The 20,257-nt window shown below is 42.1% G+C and overlaps 1 protein-coding gene across 2 annotated transcripts; it reads left to right on the plus strand.

Annotated features, from left to right (window-relative positions):
• The first annotated feature begins 945 nt into the window (after window positions 1-945).
• On the plus strand, window positions 946-13,773 carry slc25a51b (solute carrier family 25 member 51b). 2 transcript variants are annotated; one of them, XM_061899906.1, is made up of 2 exons: window positions 946-1,103; window positions 12,041-13,773. In XM_061899906.1, the coding sequence occupies exon 2, from the start codon at window positions 12,119-12,121 to the stop codon at window positions 13,037-13,039; it is 921 nt and encodes a 306-aa protein (XP_061755890.1). In that variant the 5' UTR covers window positions 946-1,103; window positions 12,041-12,118; the 3' UTR covers window positions 13,040-13,773. The 2 variants fall into 2 exon arrangements, with proteins under 2 accessions (XP_061755890.1, XP_061755891.1); XM_061899907.1 differs by having other exon boundaries at window positions 951-1,103; window positions 12,044-13,773.
• Window positions 13,774-20,257: the final 6,484 nt, after the last annotated feature.

The raw sequence follows: 20,257 nt of genomic DNA on the forward strand, positions 1-20,257 counted from the left end.
GGAAGACTATGTCTCCCGGCTGGCCTGGGAACGCCTCGGGATCCCCCGGGAAGAGCTAGACGAAGTGGCTGGGGAGAGGGAAGTCTGGGTTTCCCTGCTTAGGCTGTTGCCCCCGCGACCCGACCTAAGATGAGCAGAAGATGATGGATGGATGGATGGATGGATGGATGGATGGATAAAATAAAAAAACAAAACAAAAACAAACAAAAAAACTATGAACTTACATTTATATTTTGTTGACGTATTATTCAATAAATATATTTGTAAATTAGTTTTTAATTGTCGCTATTTTAACAATATTTTTTTTTTAATCTCACGTACCCCTTTGCATACTTTCAAGTACCCCCATTAGAGAACCACTGCTCTATTACACCAAAACATGTTTCCTTCATCATAGCTACACGTATGGCAAAAAAAAAAACACTTGAAAATCCGTGGTATTGAGTGAGTTAAGATAGCGACTTGTCCAGGGTGTACCCCGCCTTCCGCCCGATTGTAGCTGAGATAGGCGCCAGCGCCCCCCGCGACCCCGAAAGGGAATAAGCGGTAGAAAATGGATGGATGGATGGCACTTGAAAACCCGTGGTATTTAGTGAGTTAAGATAGCGACTTGTCCAGGGTGTACCCCGCCTTCCGCCCGATTGTAGCTGAGATAGGCGCCAGCGCCCCCCGCGACCCCAAAAGGGAATAAGCGGTAGAAAATGGATGGATGGATGGCACTTGAAAATCAGTGGTATTGAGTGAGTTAAGATGGCGACTTGTCCAGGGTGTACCCCGCCTTCCGCCCGATTGTAGCAGAGATAGGCGCCAGCGCCCCCCGCGACCCCAAAAGGGAATAAGCGGTAGAAGATGGATGGATGGAAGATGTTAACTGCGCTGACAGTCACATTGCTCCTGCCAAATGAACAGCACTGAGTGGAGCAGATCACCACTCCAAGATGGCGGCCCCGCGTCTCGTCGGCGCCAGTAGGCAGCCGCGCTCTATGCTGCGTCTACTTAGAAGATGTCTATGGCTGCAGACACGACCTAGAGAATAACTGGCCTTTTAGTCTCTGCATGGACGGCTGCACTCCGCCTGTCACGGCAACTAGTGTGCCTCACAGGTAAATACACCTTCTTAAGACTGTCTTTGAGCGTAATGTTGTGATGTGTGCTTCCCGCCATGCAATCCCCCCGACCTGCAGCAGCGCCTTCTCCATTTTGACTGACAGGCTAGCATGCTAACTCTGCGTTGTAGCTCGCATAATAGTCTACTTTCCTATAAATATTATTAAAGTGCGCGTGTTTATTCGTGGCTGACATAAACGCACGTCGTCGGTCGTCCGAGCTCCGGCCGTAGCGTGTGGGCGAGGGCGTTTAGCATGTTAGCTTGTGTGAACTTTAACCTCCGTGGCCGCATAATGGCTTCATGTGTAAAAACACGGGCGTGATATATGACTGTTGGGTGTGGGGACAAGTCTTTTAAAAGTGCTGGGAAGACGGGGCGAGCTTCACGAAAGCAGAGGACGTGTTTGAAATCGATCGAAGTAGGGTTTTGTTTTTTGATTGATTGATACTTTTATTAGTAGATTGCACAGTACAGTACATATTCCGTACAATTGACCACTAAATGGTAACACCCCAATAAGTTTTTCAACTTGTTTAAGTCGGGGTCCACGTTTATCAATTCCATCCATCTTCTTCCGCTTATCCGAGGTTGGGTCGCGGGGGCAGCAGCCTAAGCAGGGAAGCCCAGACTTCCCTCTCCCCAGCCACTTCGTCTAGCTCTTCCCGGGGGATCCCGAGGCGTTCCCAGGCCAGCCGGGAGACATAGTCTTCCGAACGTGTCCTGGGTCTTCCCCGTGGCCTCCTACCGGTTGGACGTGCCCTAAACACCTCCCTCGGGAGGCGTTCGGGTGGCATCCTGACCACCTCATCTGGCTCCTCTCGATGTGGAGGAGCAGCGGCTTTACTTTGAGTTCCTCCCGGATGGCAGAGCTTCTCACCCTATCTCTAAGGGAGAGCCCCGCCACACGACGGAGGAAACTCATTTCGGCCGCTTGTACCCGTGATCTTATCCTTTCGGTCATGACCCAAAGCTCATGACCATAGGTGAGGATGGGAACGTAGATCGACCGGTAAATTGAGAGCTTTGCCTTCCGGCTCAGCTCCTTCTTCACCACAACAGATCGGTACAACGTCCGCATTACTGAAGACGCCGCACCGATCCGCCTGTCGATCTCACGATCCACTCTTCCCCCACTCGTGAACAAGACTCCTAGGTACTTGAACTCCTCCACTTGGGGCAGGGTCTCCTCCCCAACCCGGAGATGGCACTCCACCCTTTTCCGGGAGAGAACCATGGACTCGGACTTGGAGGTGCTGATTCTCATTCCGGCCGCTTCACACTCGGCTGCGAACCGATCCAGTGAGAGCTGAAGATCCCGGCCAGATGAAGCCAACAGGACCACATCGTCTGCAAAAAGCAGAGACCTAATCCCGTGGCCACCAAACCGGAACCCCTCAATGCCTTGACTGCGCCTAGAAATTCTGTCCATAAAAGTTATGAACAGAATCGGTGACAAAGGGCAACCTTGGCGGAGTTTATCAATTCATGTTACAAAAATATATACTATCAACATAATACAGTCATCACGCAAGTTAATCATCATAGTATCAGAGGTGGGTAGAGTAGCCAGAAATTGTACTCAAGTAAGAGTACTGTTACTTTAGGGAATTATTACTCAAGTAAAAGTAAGGAGTAGTCACCCAAATATTTACTTGAGTAAAAGTAAAAAGTGTGTTGTGAAAAAACTACTCAAGTACTGAGTAACTGATGAGTAACCTGATTACGGCAAAAAATAATGCACAAAAACATAAAAATACCAATGAACAAATTCAGAGCCAGTAATATCTCTTGAGCAACTAAAACAATAATATATATTAAATAATAGTACATTCAAATAAAATGAAAAAAAATGGCACATTGAGCCACAATAACTTAACAGCACCATAGCCTCAGTAGGCATTCATTGATTTGATTGATTGATTAAAACATGTATTAGTAGATTGCACAGTTCAGTAAATATTCCGTACAATTGACCACTAAATGGTAACACCCCAATACGTTTTTCAACGTTTATCAATTACTTAGTGAATGACCAAGTCGAGGTGATCTACCTCATATATACATATACATACACACACATCATATACATACACACACATATCATTTATACACACACAAATCATTTATACACACACATATCATATATATATACATATATATATATGTATATGTCTTGATTGGATTATCCAGAGAATAGTGCTCAATACCGTGGTAGAGCGCAATATGTAGGTGTGGGAAAAATCACAAGACTACTTCATCTCTACAGAACTGTTTCATGAGGGGTTCCCTCAATCATCAGGAGATTCAGGAAAATCAGGAGATTCAGGAAAATCTCCTGATGATTGAGGGAACCCCTCATGAAACAGTTCTGTAGAGGCGAAGTAGTCTTGTGATTTTTCCCACACCTACATATATATATATATATATATACATTTATATATACAGTATATAATTTAAATTTATTTATTTTGCCGTTTTTGTTGACATGTTAAAGGTGTTTTAATGAATATACATGCATGTTTAACATATAGATTCCCATCTTTCATGAAGACAAGAATATAAGTTGGTGTATTACCTGATTCTGATGACTTGCATTAATTGGAATCAGACGTTCACGTTTTCAAATGGAGGAGAAAAAAAGTTTCTCTTTTCTGTCTAATACCACATGAAAGTCGTTGGTTTTTGGCATCTTATTTGTCCAGCTTCTATATTCGTTTTTATACACTTTACAAGAAATACATTGGCGGCAAACTCCGTAGCTTGCTAGCTTGTTTGCGCTGGCTTTCGGAGACTCTTATTTTGTTAACGCAGGCGCGATGGAGCGGCACTTTTATTGTGAAGACAGGAACTGTGCGATCAGTCTTTAGGCTTTTGACGGGAAGTACGGTTGAAATAAAAAGTATCTTTTTTCCTTTACACTTTTGATTGATTGATTGAAACTTTTATTATTAGATTGCACAGTACAGTACATAATCCGTACAATTGACCACTAAATGGTAACAACCGAATACATTTTTTAACTTGCTTAAGTCGGGTCATGTGACCGCCTGGCTCTGTTTGATTGGTCCAACGTCACCAGTGACTGCATGTGATTGGTGAAACGCAGGCATGCGTAGTTCCTACTTTGAAGCTCTGTCATTAACCAAAACAAACATTAATAGATCGATTAAAAAAAAGTAGCGAGTAGCGAGCTGAATGTAGATAAATGGAACGGAGTAAAAGTAGCGTTTCTTCTCTATAAATATACTCAAGTAAAAGTAAAAGTATGTTGCATAAAAACTACTCGTAGAAGTACAATTTATCCCAAAAGTTACTCAAGTAAATGTAGCGCGTTACTACCCACGTCTGCATAGTATGTACATTGAATTATTTACAATCCGGGGGGTGGAATGAGGAGCTTTGGTTGATATCAGTACTTCAGTCATCAACAATTGCATCAACAGAGAAATGTGGACATTGAAACAGTGTAGGTCTTAGTAGGATATGTACAGCCAGCAGAGAACATAGTGAGTTCAGATAGCATAAGAACAAGTATATACATTAGAAGTACATTTGAGTTGTTTATAATCCGGAGAGATGGGATGTGAATGGAGGAGGGTATTAGTAAAGTGTTGAAGTTGCCTGGAGGTGTTGTTTTAGAGCGGTTTTGAACGGCGATATTGCCTTTTTTTAGTATCGCAATCATTTTATGCCATATTGCAATATACGATATATTTTGCCTTGGCCTTGAATGAAAATTTGATACATATAATCACAGCAGTATGGTGATTCTATGTGTCTACATTAAAACATTCTTCTTCATACTGCATTAATATATGCTACTTTTAAACTTTCATGCAGAGAGGGAAATCATAACTAAGTCGTTTGACCAAAAGTGTATTTATTAAAGTTATTAAGCAATGGCACTAGGGCTGGGCGATATTGGCTTTTGTTAATATCGCAATATTTTTAGGCCATATTGCAATATACGATAAATATTACGATATTTTGCCTTGGCCTTGAATGAACACTTGATAGATATAATCACAGCAGTATGATGATTCTATGTGTCTACATTAAAACATTCTTCTTCATACTGCATTAATATATGCTACTTTTAAACTTTCAAGCAGAGAGGGAAATCACAACTAAGTCAATTAACCAAAAGTGTATTTATCAAAGTTATTAAGCAATGGCACAAACATTCAAGTCATTTCCAAAACAGAAAGTGCAAGATTGTCAGAGACATTTTAAAGTCCTACTGAAAGCCACTACTACCGACCACGCAGTCTGATAGTTTATATATCAATGATGAAATATTAACATTGCAACACATGCCAATACGGCCTTTTTAGTTTACTAAATTGCTATTTTAAATTTCCCGGGAGTTTCTTCTTGAAAACGTCGCGTAATGATGACGTGTACGCTTGACGTCACGGGCTGTTAGGAAATATGAGCGCTGCACACACACACAGCTAAAAGTCGTCTGCTTTAGCCGCATAATTACACAGTATTCTGGTCATCTGTGTTGCTGAATCCTTTGCAATTTGTTCAATTAATAACGGAGAAGTCACAGCAGAAAGATGGAGTTGGGAAGCTTTAGCCTTTAGCCACACAAACACACGGTGATTCCTTGTTTAAAATTCACGAAGGTGAAACCTTACAATGGATCCCAGCGAACATGGTTTCGGTGAGGAAATTGTGGTAAAAAGTCGCTTCTTACCGGATATCAGCTGAACTTGTGCCTCCCATAAAGCTGCCGTCGACTTCCCTGAGACACTGCGCGTCAACACACCCGTGGACACACCCCCTCCGACTATCAGGTACTGTTAAACTCACTAAAACACGAGCAACACAATAGAAAGATAAGGGATTTCCCAGAATTATCATAGTAAATGTGTCTAAAAACATCGGAATCCATCCCAATGCAATCGCATTTTTTTTTTTTTCCCTAGTCCGCTGCTATCAATATTCTCAAACACAAATCTTTCATCCTCGCTCAAATTAATTGGGAAATTGTCGTTTTCTAGGTCCGAATAGCTGTTTTTGTCGGAGGCTCCCATTAAAATCAATGTGAATATGTGAGGAGCCATCAACATGTGACGTCATCGTCTGCGACTTCCGGTACAGTCAGGGCTTTTCTGTTAGCACCGACAGTTGCGAACTTTATTGGGGATGTTCTCTACTAAATCCTTTCAGCAAAAATATGGCAATATCGCGAAAAGATCAAGTATGACACATAGAATGGACCTGCTATCCCCGTTTGAATAAGAAAATCTCATTTCAGTAGGCCTTTAAGTGTCAAATAAAAATGAGCTGCATAACAGGAAATCAAATAGTATTCGTCCTTCACTATGTGGTATGTTACTAAGGTTATGAAATTCTCTTCATTCTCTAGCGAGTGACTTTTCAAATGATGCTACATATTAGCAGTAATGCTACATTTTATAGCAACGCTTTTCCCCCCCACACTTGACAAATTACGGTTGTCTGTTCGACACATTCCCGCTTGAAGCCGAACCACCGCCAGACGATCTAAACCAGGGGTGCCCATTACGTCGATCGCGATCGACTGGTCGATCTCGGAGGGTGTGTCAGTCGATCTCAAGCCAGGCATTAAAAAATAGACATAAAAATGAACAATCATCAATCATACCAAGACTTCACTTTCGTCAGTTGTTTGACATTCTCGGCACCCGAGGATCTTGTGAGATGACGCTGGCTGCTGCGAGCTCATATTTAAGAAAAAAATCACTAACAGGGCGTACGCAGAGAAACACATTTTATTTCTAGAGACTCCGTACCTACTGTCAAAACTCTAAAGACTGACTGCACAGTTCCTGTCTTCACCATAAAAGACCTGTTTCATCCTGCCTGTGCTAACAAAATAAGAGTCTCAGAAAGCTAGCGTGCACAAGCTAGCAAGCTACGGAGTTTGATGCCAATGTATTTCTCACTTGCTTGCCCACCCGCACAGTCACTGACGTCACTCACCTGCTGCCAGACATTAAAGGGCCACACACACATATGCTACTCTCATAACAAAGTGTTTAAAAACGAGTATGCAAGTTGGACAAATGAGATGCCAAATCCAACCACTTTCATGTGGTATTGGACAGAAAGGAGGACTTTTTTTTCCCTCCATTTGAAAATGCGGACGTTATCCGCACCACTGTCTGATTCCAATCAATGCAAGTCATCAGAATCAGGTAATACACCAACTTATATTCTTGTCTTCATGAAAGAAAGGAATCTATGTGTGTTAAACATGCTTGTATTATCATTAAACACCATTAACTTGTTAACAAAAATGTCTCTTTCATAAATAAATAAATATAAATTATAAATAGGAATGAGGTAGATCTCCTCGACTTGGTCAATTGAAAAGTAGCTCACCTGCAGAAAAAGTGTGAGCGCCCCTGATCTAAACCCTGCTGTTTTTATTGGGAATTAAGTCTCCCTTCATTTGTTACCAGATCCGCACCTTCATTCTCTCATTCAGCTACGTTAGCAGCTAACGTAGCCTAGTATGCTACCTCTCTGCTCTGCGAGGGCGGACACGCATGCGACGTATGTAAGAATGTGCGCCTGCTTGTCTGAGAATCAATCAATCAATCAATGTTTATTTATATAGCCCTAAATCACAAGTGTCTCAAAGGGCTGCACAAACCACAACGACATCCTCGGTAGAGCCCACATATGGGCAAGGAAAAACTCACCCCAATGGGACGTCGACAATGATGACTATGAGAAACCTTGGAGAGGACCACATATGTGGGCAACACCCGCCCCCAGGGGACCGAAAGCAATGGATGTCGAGCGGATCTAACATGATATTGTGAAAGTCCAATCCATGGTGGATCTAACATAGCCGTTAGAGTCCAGACCAAAGTGGATCCAATATAGTACCGAGAGTCCCGTCCAGAGTGGAGCCAGCAAGAAACCATACCAAGCGGAGGCGGATCAGCAGCGCAGAAATGTCCCTAACCGATACACAGGCGAGCGGTCCATCCTGGGTCCCGACTCTGGACAGCCAGTACTTTATCCATGGCCACCGGACCGTACCCCCTCCCCAATGAGAGACAGGAAAGAGTGAGAAGAGCCTGAATGGCCGTAGCTAAAAGCAAAACTGCGTGAGAACGTATCCTCGAATATTACGATATAGTCATTTTCTATATCGCACAGAGACAAACCCGCTATATATCATATTGTGGCCCTAGATCGAAGGCATTACTGTGAATTATATTTATATAGCGCTTTTCTCTAGTGACTCAAAGCGCTTTTACATAGTGAAACCCAATATCTAAGTTACATTTAAAGCAGTGTGGGTGGGACTGGGAGCAGGTGGGTAAAGTGTCTTGCCCAAGGATACAACGGCAGTGACTAGGATGGCGGAAGCGGGGATCGAACCTGGAACCCTCAAGTTCTACCAACCGAGCTATACCGCCCCTTTATGGTGGAAGAGTTCCTAAACGTCAACATTGCTTTATTTGCTGTAAGTCAGGCCTGGACACAAATTTTTGACTGGGGGGTGGAGGAGGAATTTACAGAACTAACACAAAACCTCACAATAGTGTCTGATTGAATGCTATCAATCAATCAATCAATCAATCAATGTTTACTTATATAGCCCTAAATCACTATTGTCTCAAAGGGCTGCACAAACCACTACGACATCCTCGGTAGGCCCACATAAGGGCAAGGAAAACTCACACCCAGTGGGACGTCGGTGACAATGATGACTATGAGAAACCTTGGAGAGGAGGAAAGCAATGGATGTCGAGCGGGTCTAACATGATACTGTGAAAGTTCAATCCATAATGGATCCAACACAGTTGCAAGAGTCCAGTCCAAAGCGGATCCAACACAGAATGTACATGAAAATAAAGAATGTGGGATTTACAATATTAACTATGACCGATTAAACACTAAATATTGACAACATAATGTAGCTGAGATAGGCTCAAGCAACCCCTGCCACCCCAAAAAAGGGACAAGCGGTAGAAAATGGATGGATGGATGGATGGACGTCACACCCCCTCTCGACCGACATATTTTAAAATCGAGCAAAATGCAACAAACAGCCAAATTTGAACGCGAGGGGTAAAAATAATGTCTGATTGAATGCTAAAATCGTTATGACAGACTGTCTTAAAAACAAAATTGATTTTTTTTTCATGTTTTACTGAATGAGACACACAGATTGTACATGAAAATAAAGAATGTGGGATTTACACTATTAACTATGACCGATTAAACACTAAATATTGACAACAATGCAGCTGAGATAGGCTCAAGCACCCCCTGCCACCCCAAAAAAGGGACAAGCGGTAGAAAATGGATGGATGGATGGACGTCACACCCCCTCTCGACCAACATATTTTAAAATCAAGCAAAATGCTACAAACAGCCAAATTTGAACGCGAGGGGTAAAAATAATGTCAGATTGAATGCTAAAATCGTTATGACAGACTGTCTTAAAAACAAAATTGAATTTTTTTCATGTTTTACTGAACGAGACACCCGGAATGTACATGAAAATAAAGAATGTGTGATTTACAATACTAACTATGAACGATAAAACGCTGAATATTGACAACATGGAGTCTTTAATCTCCTTATAGGCAATTATAATGACAATAAAGTCTATTCTACATATGAACGTCACCCCTTCTCTTGATCGACATATTTTGCAATCAAGCAAAATGCAACACAGCCAAATTTGAATGCGAGGGGTAAAAATAATGTCAGATTGAATGCTAAAATCGTTATGACAGACTGTCTTAAAAACACAATTGAATTTTTTTCATGTTATACTGAACGAGACACCCAGAATGTACATGAAAATAAAGAATGTGGGATTTACAATATTAACTATGACCGATAAAACGCTGAATATTGACAACATGGAGTCTTTAATCTCGTTATATGCAAATATAAAAACAATAAAGTCTATTCTATTTTATTCTACATATGAACGTCACCCCTTCTCTTGATCGACATATTTTACAATCAAGCAAAATGCAACACAGCCAAATATGAACGCGAAAGGTAAAAATAATGTCAGATTGAATGCTAAAATCGTTATGACAGTCTTAAAAACAAAATTGAATTTTTTTCATGTTTTACTGAACGAGACACCCAGAATGTACACGAAAATAAAGAATGTGGGATTTACAATATTAACTATGAACGATAAAACGCTGAATATTGACAACATGGAGTCTTTAATCTCCTTATAGGCAATTATAATGACAATAAAGTCTATTCTACATATGAACGTCACCCCTTCTCTTGATCGACATATTTTGCAATCAAGCAAAATGCAACACAGCCAAATTTGAACGCGAGGGGTAAAAATAATGTCAGATTGAATGCTAAAATCGTTATGACAGACTGTCTTAAAAACACAATTGAATTTTTTTCATGTTATACTGAACGAGACACCCAGAATGTACATGAAAATAAAGAATGTGGGATTTACAATATTAACTATGACCGATAAAACGCTGAATATTGACAACATGGAGTCTTTAATCTCCTTATATGCAATTATAATGACAATAAAGTCTATTCTACATATGAACGTCACCCCTTCTCTTGATCGACATATTTTACTATCAAGCAAAATGCAACACAGCCAAATATGAACGCGAAAGGTAAAAATAATGTCAGATAGAATGCTAAAATCGTTATGACAGTCTTAAAAACAAAATTGAATTTTTTTCATGTTTTACTGAACGAGACACCCAGAATGTACATGAAAATAAAGAATGTGGGATTTACAATATTAACTATGAACGATAAAACGCTGAATATTGACAACATGGAGTCTTTAATCTCGTTATATGCAAATATAAAGACAATAAAGTCTATTCTATTTTATTCTACATATGAACGTCACCCCCTCTCTTGATCGACATATTTTACAATCAAGCAAAATGCAACACAGCCGAAGAGTAAAATATTGTCCGATTGAATGTTAAAAACATTATGACAGACTCTTAAAAATGAAATCGAATTTTAAATGTTTTTACTGAGACACCCAGAATGTACATGAAAATAAAGAATGTGGGATTTACAATATTAACTATGACCGATAAAACGCTGAATATTGACAACATATGAACCTCACACCCCCTCTCCATCGACATTTTATAATCAAGCGAAATGCAACAAAACAGCCAAATATGAACGCAAAGGGTAAAATAATAGAATCGAATAGAAAGTACTTTATTGATCCCTGGGGGAAATTCAGCACCACAGTTCGCTCACAATAAACAATAAAAATAATATATAACGTTAGGAGTGTAACGGTACACAAACATTTTGGTTCGTACGTACCTCGGTTTAGAGGTCACGGTTCGGTTCATTTTCGGTACAGTAAGACATCAACAAAATATAAATTTTTTGGGGGTTATTTATTTACCAAATTTGTAAACAATGGCTTTATTCTTTTAACATTGGGAAAACTATCATAATTCTGCCCACGTTAATCCATATTAAACTGCCTCAAGTTGTTGCTTTGATTAAATAAAATGAAAAAACTTTTCTTCGACATAAAAAGTTTAATGCCAACTCATCATGCTTAATTTATCACAGCATTTGGGAAGCCTATAGTTGACTTTTATTATGTAAATGTTGTATTTTTATCAACATGTGATAGCAGGGACCCTGCTATTCAAAACTAGACTGCTACATTAGTAATGATTCAGAGGCAGAACGGAGCAGAGCAGCTTGTTAAGACTTTAGATTAGGCGGCTACTTCATATGTTCGTGTGGAAACTCGTTCGGTAGACCTCTGAACCGGTACCGAAACGGTTCAATACAAATACACATACCGTTACACTCTTACGCAATAGTGACTTCCTGTAGGGACTGACTCCTGGTCTAACCCTCCAACAGACTGATCTGGTGGGCCACCCTAATATTTCCTTCCTTTCTCCTTCAAAGCAGGTGTGTTTTCTTGTGCCGACGTGATGCTTGAGGAGCCCCCTGCGGAGCACTGAGCCTCTCTCGGCCGTGGGAATCATGGACTCTCCGTCCGCTCAGACCCCGCCACCGCAGGCCTCTTTCGCCAAAGGGGGTCACCCCTTGCTTTCCAGCGGGCCGCTGAGCGCCGCACTGGGGCCTCGAGGGAAGCACTATGTCTGCGGCTCCATTGCGGCGTTCACCAACATCATGGTGACCTTCCCCATCCAGAAGGTCCTCTTCCGCCAGCAGTTGCACGGCGTGCTGGCCGTGGAGGCCGTGCAGCAGCTGCAGAGGGACGGGCTGCGGAATCTCTACCGGGGGCTGCTCCCCCCGCTGCTCCAGAAAAGCACCACGGTGGCCATCATGTTCGGCTTGTACGAGGACTTCTCCAGAGTCCTTCTGAAGCGGGCAGAAGGCAGCGGCGTGCCGGAGCTGGTCACGCGGAGCTTCGCCGCCGCCCTGGCGGGAACAGCCGAAGCCTTCCTGACCCCCTTCGAGCGTGTGCAGACACTCCTGCAGGACCACCGGCACCACGGACGCTTCAACAACACGGCCCACACCTTCCGGACACTTCTGAGCGAGTACGGCGTCAGGGAGTGCTACCGCGGCCTCGTGCCCATCTTGCTCCGCAACGGGCCCAGCAACGTGCTCTTCTTCGGCCTGCGCGGGCCCATAAAGGAGCAGCTCCCGGAAGCTACAAGCAGACCGGGTCACCTGGTCGCCGACTTCGTCTGCGGCGGCGTCCTGGGGGCGGCCCTGGGGATCATGTTCTTCCCCTTGAACGTGGTCAAGTCGCGGGCGCAGTCGCAGGTGGGCGGCGCCTTCCAGCCGTGCAGGCACGTGCTGCTCACGGTGTGGCGGGAGCGCGGCGGGAGCGTGGCCATGCTCTTCCGGGGCGCCCACCTCAACTACCACCGCTCGCTCCTCTCGTGGGGCATCATCAACGCCACCTACGAGCTGCTGCTGAACACCGTGTGAGAGACTCGGACCTTGCACAGTCGGCGCCGACGTTGCACAGTCGGCATGAGCTGACCACGCTCTAACCACATTGAAACTACTAAACTTGTGCCAGGGTCCAGACGAGGAAAGGTTTTCGCTCCGTGTGCGTGCGCCTTTTTTACGGTATCAAGGAAAAAAAAAAAAATTGAGCATTATGACGCACTGAATTTCCCCAAAGAATTGTCAAGAAAAGAGGAATAAAATATGAGTTTCCTACTTTGCAGCCACACTTAACAGGAATGAGGATTGCAAACATACTAAATACTACTCTATTTATTTCTGGGACAGTATTTATAATGAGGTAAAAAAAAAAAAAAAAAAGGCCCTTTTTATTTGCTTTTCTGGAATTGTCTGACATTTATTTTGGTCTCCCTCCACTCCGTCCTCATGCCTCCTCCGTCCATAACATCTGTTGACATAATGGGCTCACATCTCACGGGCGAGTAGACACACACACACACACACACACACACACACACACCCCGGACGAGCAGGGAGGGAAGGCGGAGGTAAATGTTCAGTGGCACAAAAAGCTCAAGCTGCCATGTAAATGCACCACTTGGCCTACTTCTTCACCGCTCTTTTCATTCCAACAGTTTGTAAAGTGTTGCCATTTTTTTTTTTTTTTTTTACAAGAGCGAAAATACCCTGTGAGAGTAAATGCTTCCCCCCCACCCTAAAGCACAACCAAATAAAAAGGTCGTTGAATGGTTGCCTGTGTTGGATAACATATTCAAGAAGGTGGACGTTTCCTTCAAGGTGCTTGCTTGCGACATCCTCACAGTTATATGCCCCGTTTCCATATGAGTTGGGAAATTGTGTTAGATGTAAATATAAACAGAATACAATGATTTGCAACCCATATTCAGTTGAATATGCTACAAAGACAACATATTTGATGTTCAAACTCATAAACATTTTTTTTTGCAAATACACATTAACTTTAGAATTTGACGTGACAAAAAAGTTGGGAAATGTGGCAATAAATACTGATAAAGTTGAGGAATCCTCATCAAACACTTATTTAAAACATCCCACAGGTGTGCAGGCTAATTGGGAACAGGTGGGTGCCATGATTGGGTATGAAAACACTATGGACTGGACTCTCAGTATTATGTTAGATCCACTATGGACTGAACTCTTACAATTATGTTAGATCCACTATGGACTGGACTCTCACTATTATGCTAGATCCACTATGGACTGGACTCTCACTATTATGTTGGATCCACTATGGACTGAACTCTTACAATTATGTTAGATCCATTATGGACTGGACTCTCACTATTATGTTAGATCCACCATGGACTGGACTCTCACTATCATGTTGGATCCACTATGGACTGAACTCTTACAATTATGTTAGATCCATTATGGACTGGACTCTCACTATTATGTTGGATCCACCATGGACTGGACTCTCACTATTATGTTAGATCCACTATGGACTGGACTCTCACTATTATGTTAGATCCACTATGGACTGGACTCTCACTATTATGTTAGATCCACTATGGACTGGACTCTCACTATCATGTTAAATCCACTATGGACTGGACTCTCAATATTATGTTGGATCCACTATGGACTGAACTCTCATTATTATGTTAGATCCACTATGGACTGGACTTTCACTATTATGTTAGATCCACTATGGACTGGACTCTCACTATTATGTTAGATCCACTATGGACTGGACTCTCACTATTATGTTAGATCCACTATGGACTGGACTCTCACTATTATGTTAAATCCACTATGGACTGGACTCTCAATATTATGTTAAATCCACTATGGACTGGACTCTCAATATTATGTTAGATCCACTATGGACTGGACTCTCACTATAATGTTGGATCCACTATGGACTGGACTCTCACTATTATGTTAGATCCACTATGGACTGGACTCTCACTATTTTGTTGGATCGACTATGGACTGGACTCTCACTTTTATGTATGGACTGGACTCTCACTATTATGCTAGATCCACTATGGACTGGACTGTCATTATTATGTTAGATCCACTATGGACTGGACTCTCACTATTATGTTAGATCCACTATGGACTGGACTCTCACTATTATGTTAGAACCACTATGGACTGGACTCTCACTATTATGTTAGATCCACTATGGACTGGACTCTCACTATTATGTTAGATCCACTATGGACTGGACTCTCACGATTACGCTAGATCCACTATGGACTGGACTCTCACTATTATGTTAGATCCACTATGGACTGGACTCTTAAAATTATGTTAGATCCACTATGGACTGGACTCGCACTATTATGTTAGATCCACCATGGACTGGACTCTCACTATTATGTTAGATCCACTATGGACTGGACTCTCACGATTATGCTAGATCCACTATGGACTGGACTCTCACTATTATGTTAGATCCACTATGGACTGGACTCTAACTATTATGTTAGATCCACCATGGACTGGACTCTCAATATTATGCTAGATCCACTATGGACTCTCATTATTATGTTAGATCCATTATGGACTGGACCCTCACTATTATGTTAGATCCACTATGGACTGGACTCTATTATGTTAGATCCACCATGGACTGGACTCTCAATATTATGCTAGATCCACTATGGACTCTCATTATTATGCTAGATCCACTATGGACTGGACTCTCACTATTATGTTAGATCCACTATGGACTGGACTCTCAATATTATGCTAGATCCACTATGGACTCTCATTATTATGCTAGATCCACTATGGACTGGACTCTCACTATTATGTTAGATCCACTATGGACTGGACTTTAACTATTATGTTAGATCCACCATGGACTGGACTCTCAATATTATGCTAGATCCACTATGGACTCTCATTATTATGTTAGATCCATTATGGACTGGACTCTCACTATTATGTTAGATCCACTATGGACTGGACTCTCACGATTATGCTAGATCCACTATGGACTGGACTCTCACTATTATGTTAGATCCACTATGGACTGGACTCTCAATATTATGCTAGATCCACTATGGAGTCTCATTATTATGTTAGATCCATTATGGACTGGACTCTCATATTATTATGTTAGATCCACTATGGACTGGACTCTCACTATTATGTTAAATCCACTATGGACTGGACTCTCACTATTATGTTAGATCCACTATGGACTGGACTCTCACTATTATGTTAGAACCACTATGGACTGGACTCTCACTATTATGTTAGATCCACTAGGGACTGGACTCTCACTATTATGTTACATCCACTATGGACTGGACTCTCACTATTATGTTGGATCCACTATGGACTGGACTCTCACTATTATGTTAGATCCACCATGGACTGGACTCTCACTATTATGTTACATCCACTATGGACTGGACTCTCACTATTATGCTAGAACCACTATGGACTGGACTCTCACTACCCACATCTGCGGTCCTCTCCAAGGTTTCTCCTAGTCATTCTCATCGACGTCCCACTGGGTTGTGAGTTTTTCCTTGCCCTTATGTGGGCGCTGAACTGAGGATGTCGTCGTGGCTTGTGCAGCCCTTTGAGACACTTGTGATTTAGGGCTATATAAACAAACATTGATTGATACAATACGAGAATCAATTAAATATGCAAACAGTGTTACTGCTCCAAAAGTGGCCGAAATTTTTATAACCTCTGCCTTGTTTTTAATGAATGTTTTAGCCTACTATGCTACTGCACCTTGACGGTGGTACTTGCAGAGCAAAGTGTTTACTTGGTGAAACTTTTTTTTGGACTAACTCCTTTGTTATGAACCAATAGGTCTGGGAAGTCCAAGCCCTAGATTTAAGTGCGAGTCATGCTTTAAAATAATATTTCACACAACTTGTCAAAGATACAACTCAACGCATGTTTTATTTGTGTTTATTTGACTCCCATCACTGTGGGGATATGTGTGTAAGTTTTTTTTTTTTACATGCGTCAACCTGCAGACTTTCTAGATGACTTGAATGAAGAAGTCAGACAGATCAAGACCAGATTAAGGGCAGTCTGATGATTTGGAAGAGGTCGAGGGTTCAGTGAGAGTTGAGCTGCTGGGTTTACAAAGCCTCTCGGTTCGGTTTTTCCTTGCATCGGACCAAAATGAAAACTCTCCCCAGCAGGCGCAAGACATGTTGATTTAGTTGGTACGAAACCCATAACCAGTGACCATTGTGTAAATGGTAAATAAAAACAGAATACAAGGATTTGCCAATAACTTTCAATTTATATTTAATTGAATAGACTGCAAAGACAAGATATTTAATGTTCCAACTGAGAAACTTTATTTTGGTTTTAAATCCAAATACCGTATTTCCTTGAATTGCCGCAGGGCATATAGTAAGCGCCTGCCTTCAATTACTGCCGGGGAGAACTCGCTTCGCAAAATAATTAGCGCATGCTTAGTATTACCACAGGGTCAAACTCGTCACGTCACGAGTGACACTTCCCCTGTCATCATTTTCAAAATGGAGGAGGCTGATTTCAATACCGGTAATTTGAAATCGCATAAAGGGAAGAAGATTAAGAGCTATTCAGTAGGATTTAATAATAATTAATTTAGATTTTCATGGCCGCAACACGTGCCAAAGTAGTTGGGAAAGGGCATGTTCACCACTGTGTTACATCACCTTTTCCTTTAACAACACTCAATAAACGTTTGGGAACTGAGGAAACTAATTGCTGAAGCTTTGAAAGTGGAATTCTTTCCCATTTTTGTTTTATGTAGAGCTTCAGTCGTATTTTACGCTTCTTAATGCGCCACAAATTTTCGATGGGAGACAGGTCTGGACTGCAGGCGGGCCAGGAAAGTAACCACACTCTTTTTTTTATGAAGCCACGCTGTTGTAACACGTGCTGAATGTGGCTTGGCATTGTCTTGCTGAAAAAGACGACGCTTAGATGGAAGCATATGTTGTTCCAAAACCTGAATGTACCTTTCAGCATTAATGGTGCCTTCACAGATGTGTAAGTTACCCATGCCTTGGGCACTAATGCACCCCCATACCATCACAGATGCTGGCTTTTCAACTTTGCATCGATAACAGTCTGGATGGTTCGCTTCCCCTTTGGTCCGGATGACATGATGTCGCATATTTCCAAAAACAATTTGAAATGTGGACTCGTCAGACCACAGAACACTTTTCCACTTTGCATCAGTCCATTTTTGATGATCTCAGGCCCAGAGAAGCTGGCAGCGTTTCTGGATGTTGTTGATAAATTGCTTTTGCTTTGCATAGTAGAGCTTTAACTTGCACTTACAGATGTAGCGACCAACTGTATTTAGTTACAGTGGTTTTCTAAAGTTTTCCTGAGCCCATGTGGTGATATCCTTTAGAGATTGAAGTCGGTTTTTGATACAGTGCCGTCTGAGGGATCGAAGGTCACGGTCATTCAATGTTGGTTTCCGGCCATGCCGCTTACGTGGAGTGATTTCTCCAGATTCTCTGAACCTTTTGATGACATTATGGAGCGTAGATGTTGAAATCCCTAAATTTCTTGCAATTGCACTTTGAGAAAGGTTGTTCTTAAACCGTTTGACTATTTGCTCACGCAGTTGTGGACAAAGGGGTGTACCTCGCCCCATCCTTTCTTGTGAAAGACTGAGGATTTTTTTGGGAAGCTGTTTTTATACCCAATCATGGCACCCACCTGTTCCCAATTAGCCTGCACACCTGTGGGATGTTCCAAATAAGTGTTTGATGAGCATTCCTCAACTTTATCAGTATTTACTGCCACCTTTCCCAACTTCTTTGTCACGTGTTGCTGGCATCAAACTCTAAAGTTAATGATTATTTGAACATCAAATATGTTGTCTTTGTAGCATATTCAACTGAATATGGGTTGAAAATGATTTGCAAATCATTGTATTCTGTTTATATTTACATCAAACACAATTTCCCAACTCATATGGAAACGGGGTTTGTAGTTTTTCAAAACAACACAGCACTAACCTAATGTCCATCCGTCCATTTCCTACCGCTTCTCCCTCTCGGGGTGGAGGCAGGGCGGGTGCTGGAGCCTATCTCAGCCGCGTTTGGCCGGAAGGCGAGGAACGCCCTGGACAAGTCGCCACCTCATCGCAGTACCTAATGTATAGAACCTGAAATTTTAAACAAGCAGTTTTTGGTAACATGTCAAAAGTCAATGTGTCATTTATTCCCAAACAAATACACATCTTGGTACATCGGAATAATTGTGGGTACACAAACGGATGAAATGTACAACGACAAACCCAAAAGGAGAAGAGCTGAGGATGTGGCACAGGCACTGGTTTTTCTGCTACGAGTCCGACTCCGCGTCCGGATGTTCGCCAAAACGTCCTCTTGTTTTTTTTCGTATAAAGCAACTATTACCCGTCGTGTCTCACATAGCAAGACGAGTGAACGCCGACAACCTCACAAACATCGGCGTGGAGTCTTCACATTGACACTGCCATGCAACTTCTGCCAAACGTCGCGATCCACAATGCGGTTTATCATCCGGACGAAGAAAAAAAAAGCCCCACAAACATTAATGCAGTTATTGTTTGTTGTTGGAGTTGCCGCAACAAACAAGTCAGGATGAGTTAACGCTGCGTAGGTGAGGAATTTGCATAGCCTTGGACTAAGGCAGGGGTAGGGAACCTATGGCTCTAGAGCCAGATCTGGCTCTCGGATAAATCTGAGCTGACGTTGCTTAAAACGATAAATAATGAATAATTCCACTTGTAATCACAGTGTTAAAAATAATGTTCAAAATATAAAACATTCTCGTGCTTTTTTTAATCCATCAATCCGTTTTCTACAACACCTGTTCAAGAAGTTGCGTTAATGCTAAGAAGTTATTTATTTATTATTGGTCAGTGTGGGGCTTGCCCTCCTGGGGGTTCTTCAGACCTCCAAGCACCGACATGAGAGCCTGTTTCAGGGTTGCAATATTGTTTTATTTTTCAATTAGTCTCTCAGTTGCTTTCTACAAGAAAGTTTGATCACATTACACCTGCATTGGCTTCCTGTGCACTTAAGATGTGACTTTAAGGTTTTACTACTTACGTATAAAATACTACACGGTCTAGCTCCAGCCTATCTTGCAGATTGTATTGTACCATATGTCCCGGCAAGAAATCTGCCTTCAAAAGACTCCGGCTTATTAGTGATTCCTAGAGCCCAAAAAAAGTCTGCGGGCTATAGAGCGTTTTCCGTTCGGGCT

The sequence above is a fragment of the Nerophis ophidion genome, linkage group LG05 (assembly GCF_033978795.1).
Source record: "Nerophis ophidion isolate RoL-2023_Sa linkage group LG05, RoL_Noph_v1.0, whole genome shotgun sequence".
Taxonomy (NCBI): Eukaryota; Metazoa; Chordata; class Actinopteri; order Syngnathiformes; family Syngnathidae; genus Nerophis; species Nerophis ophidion.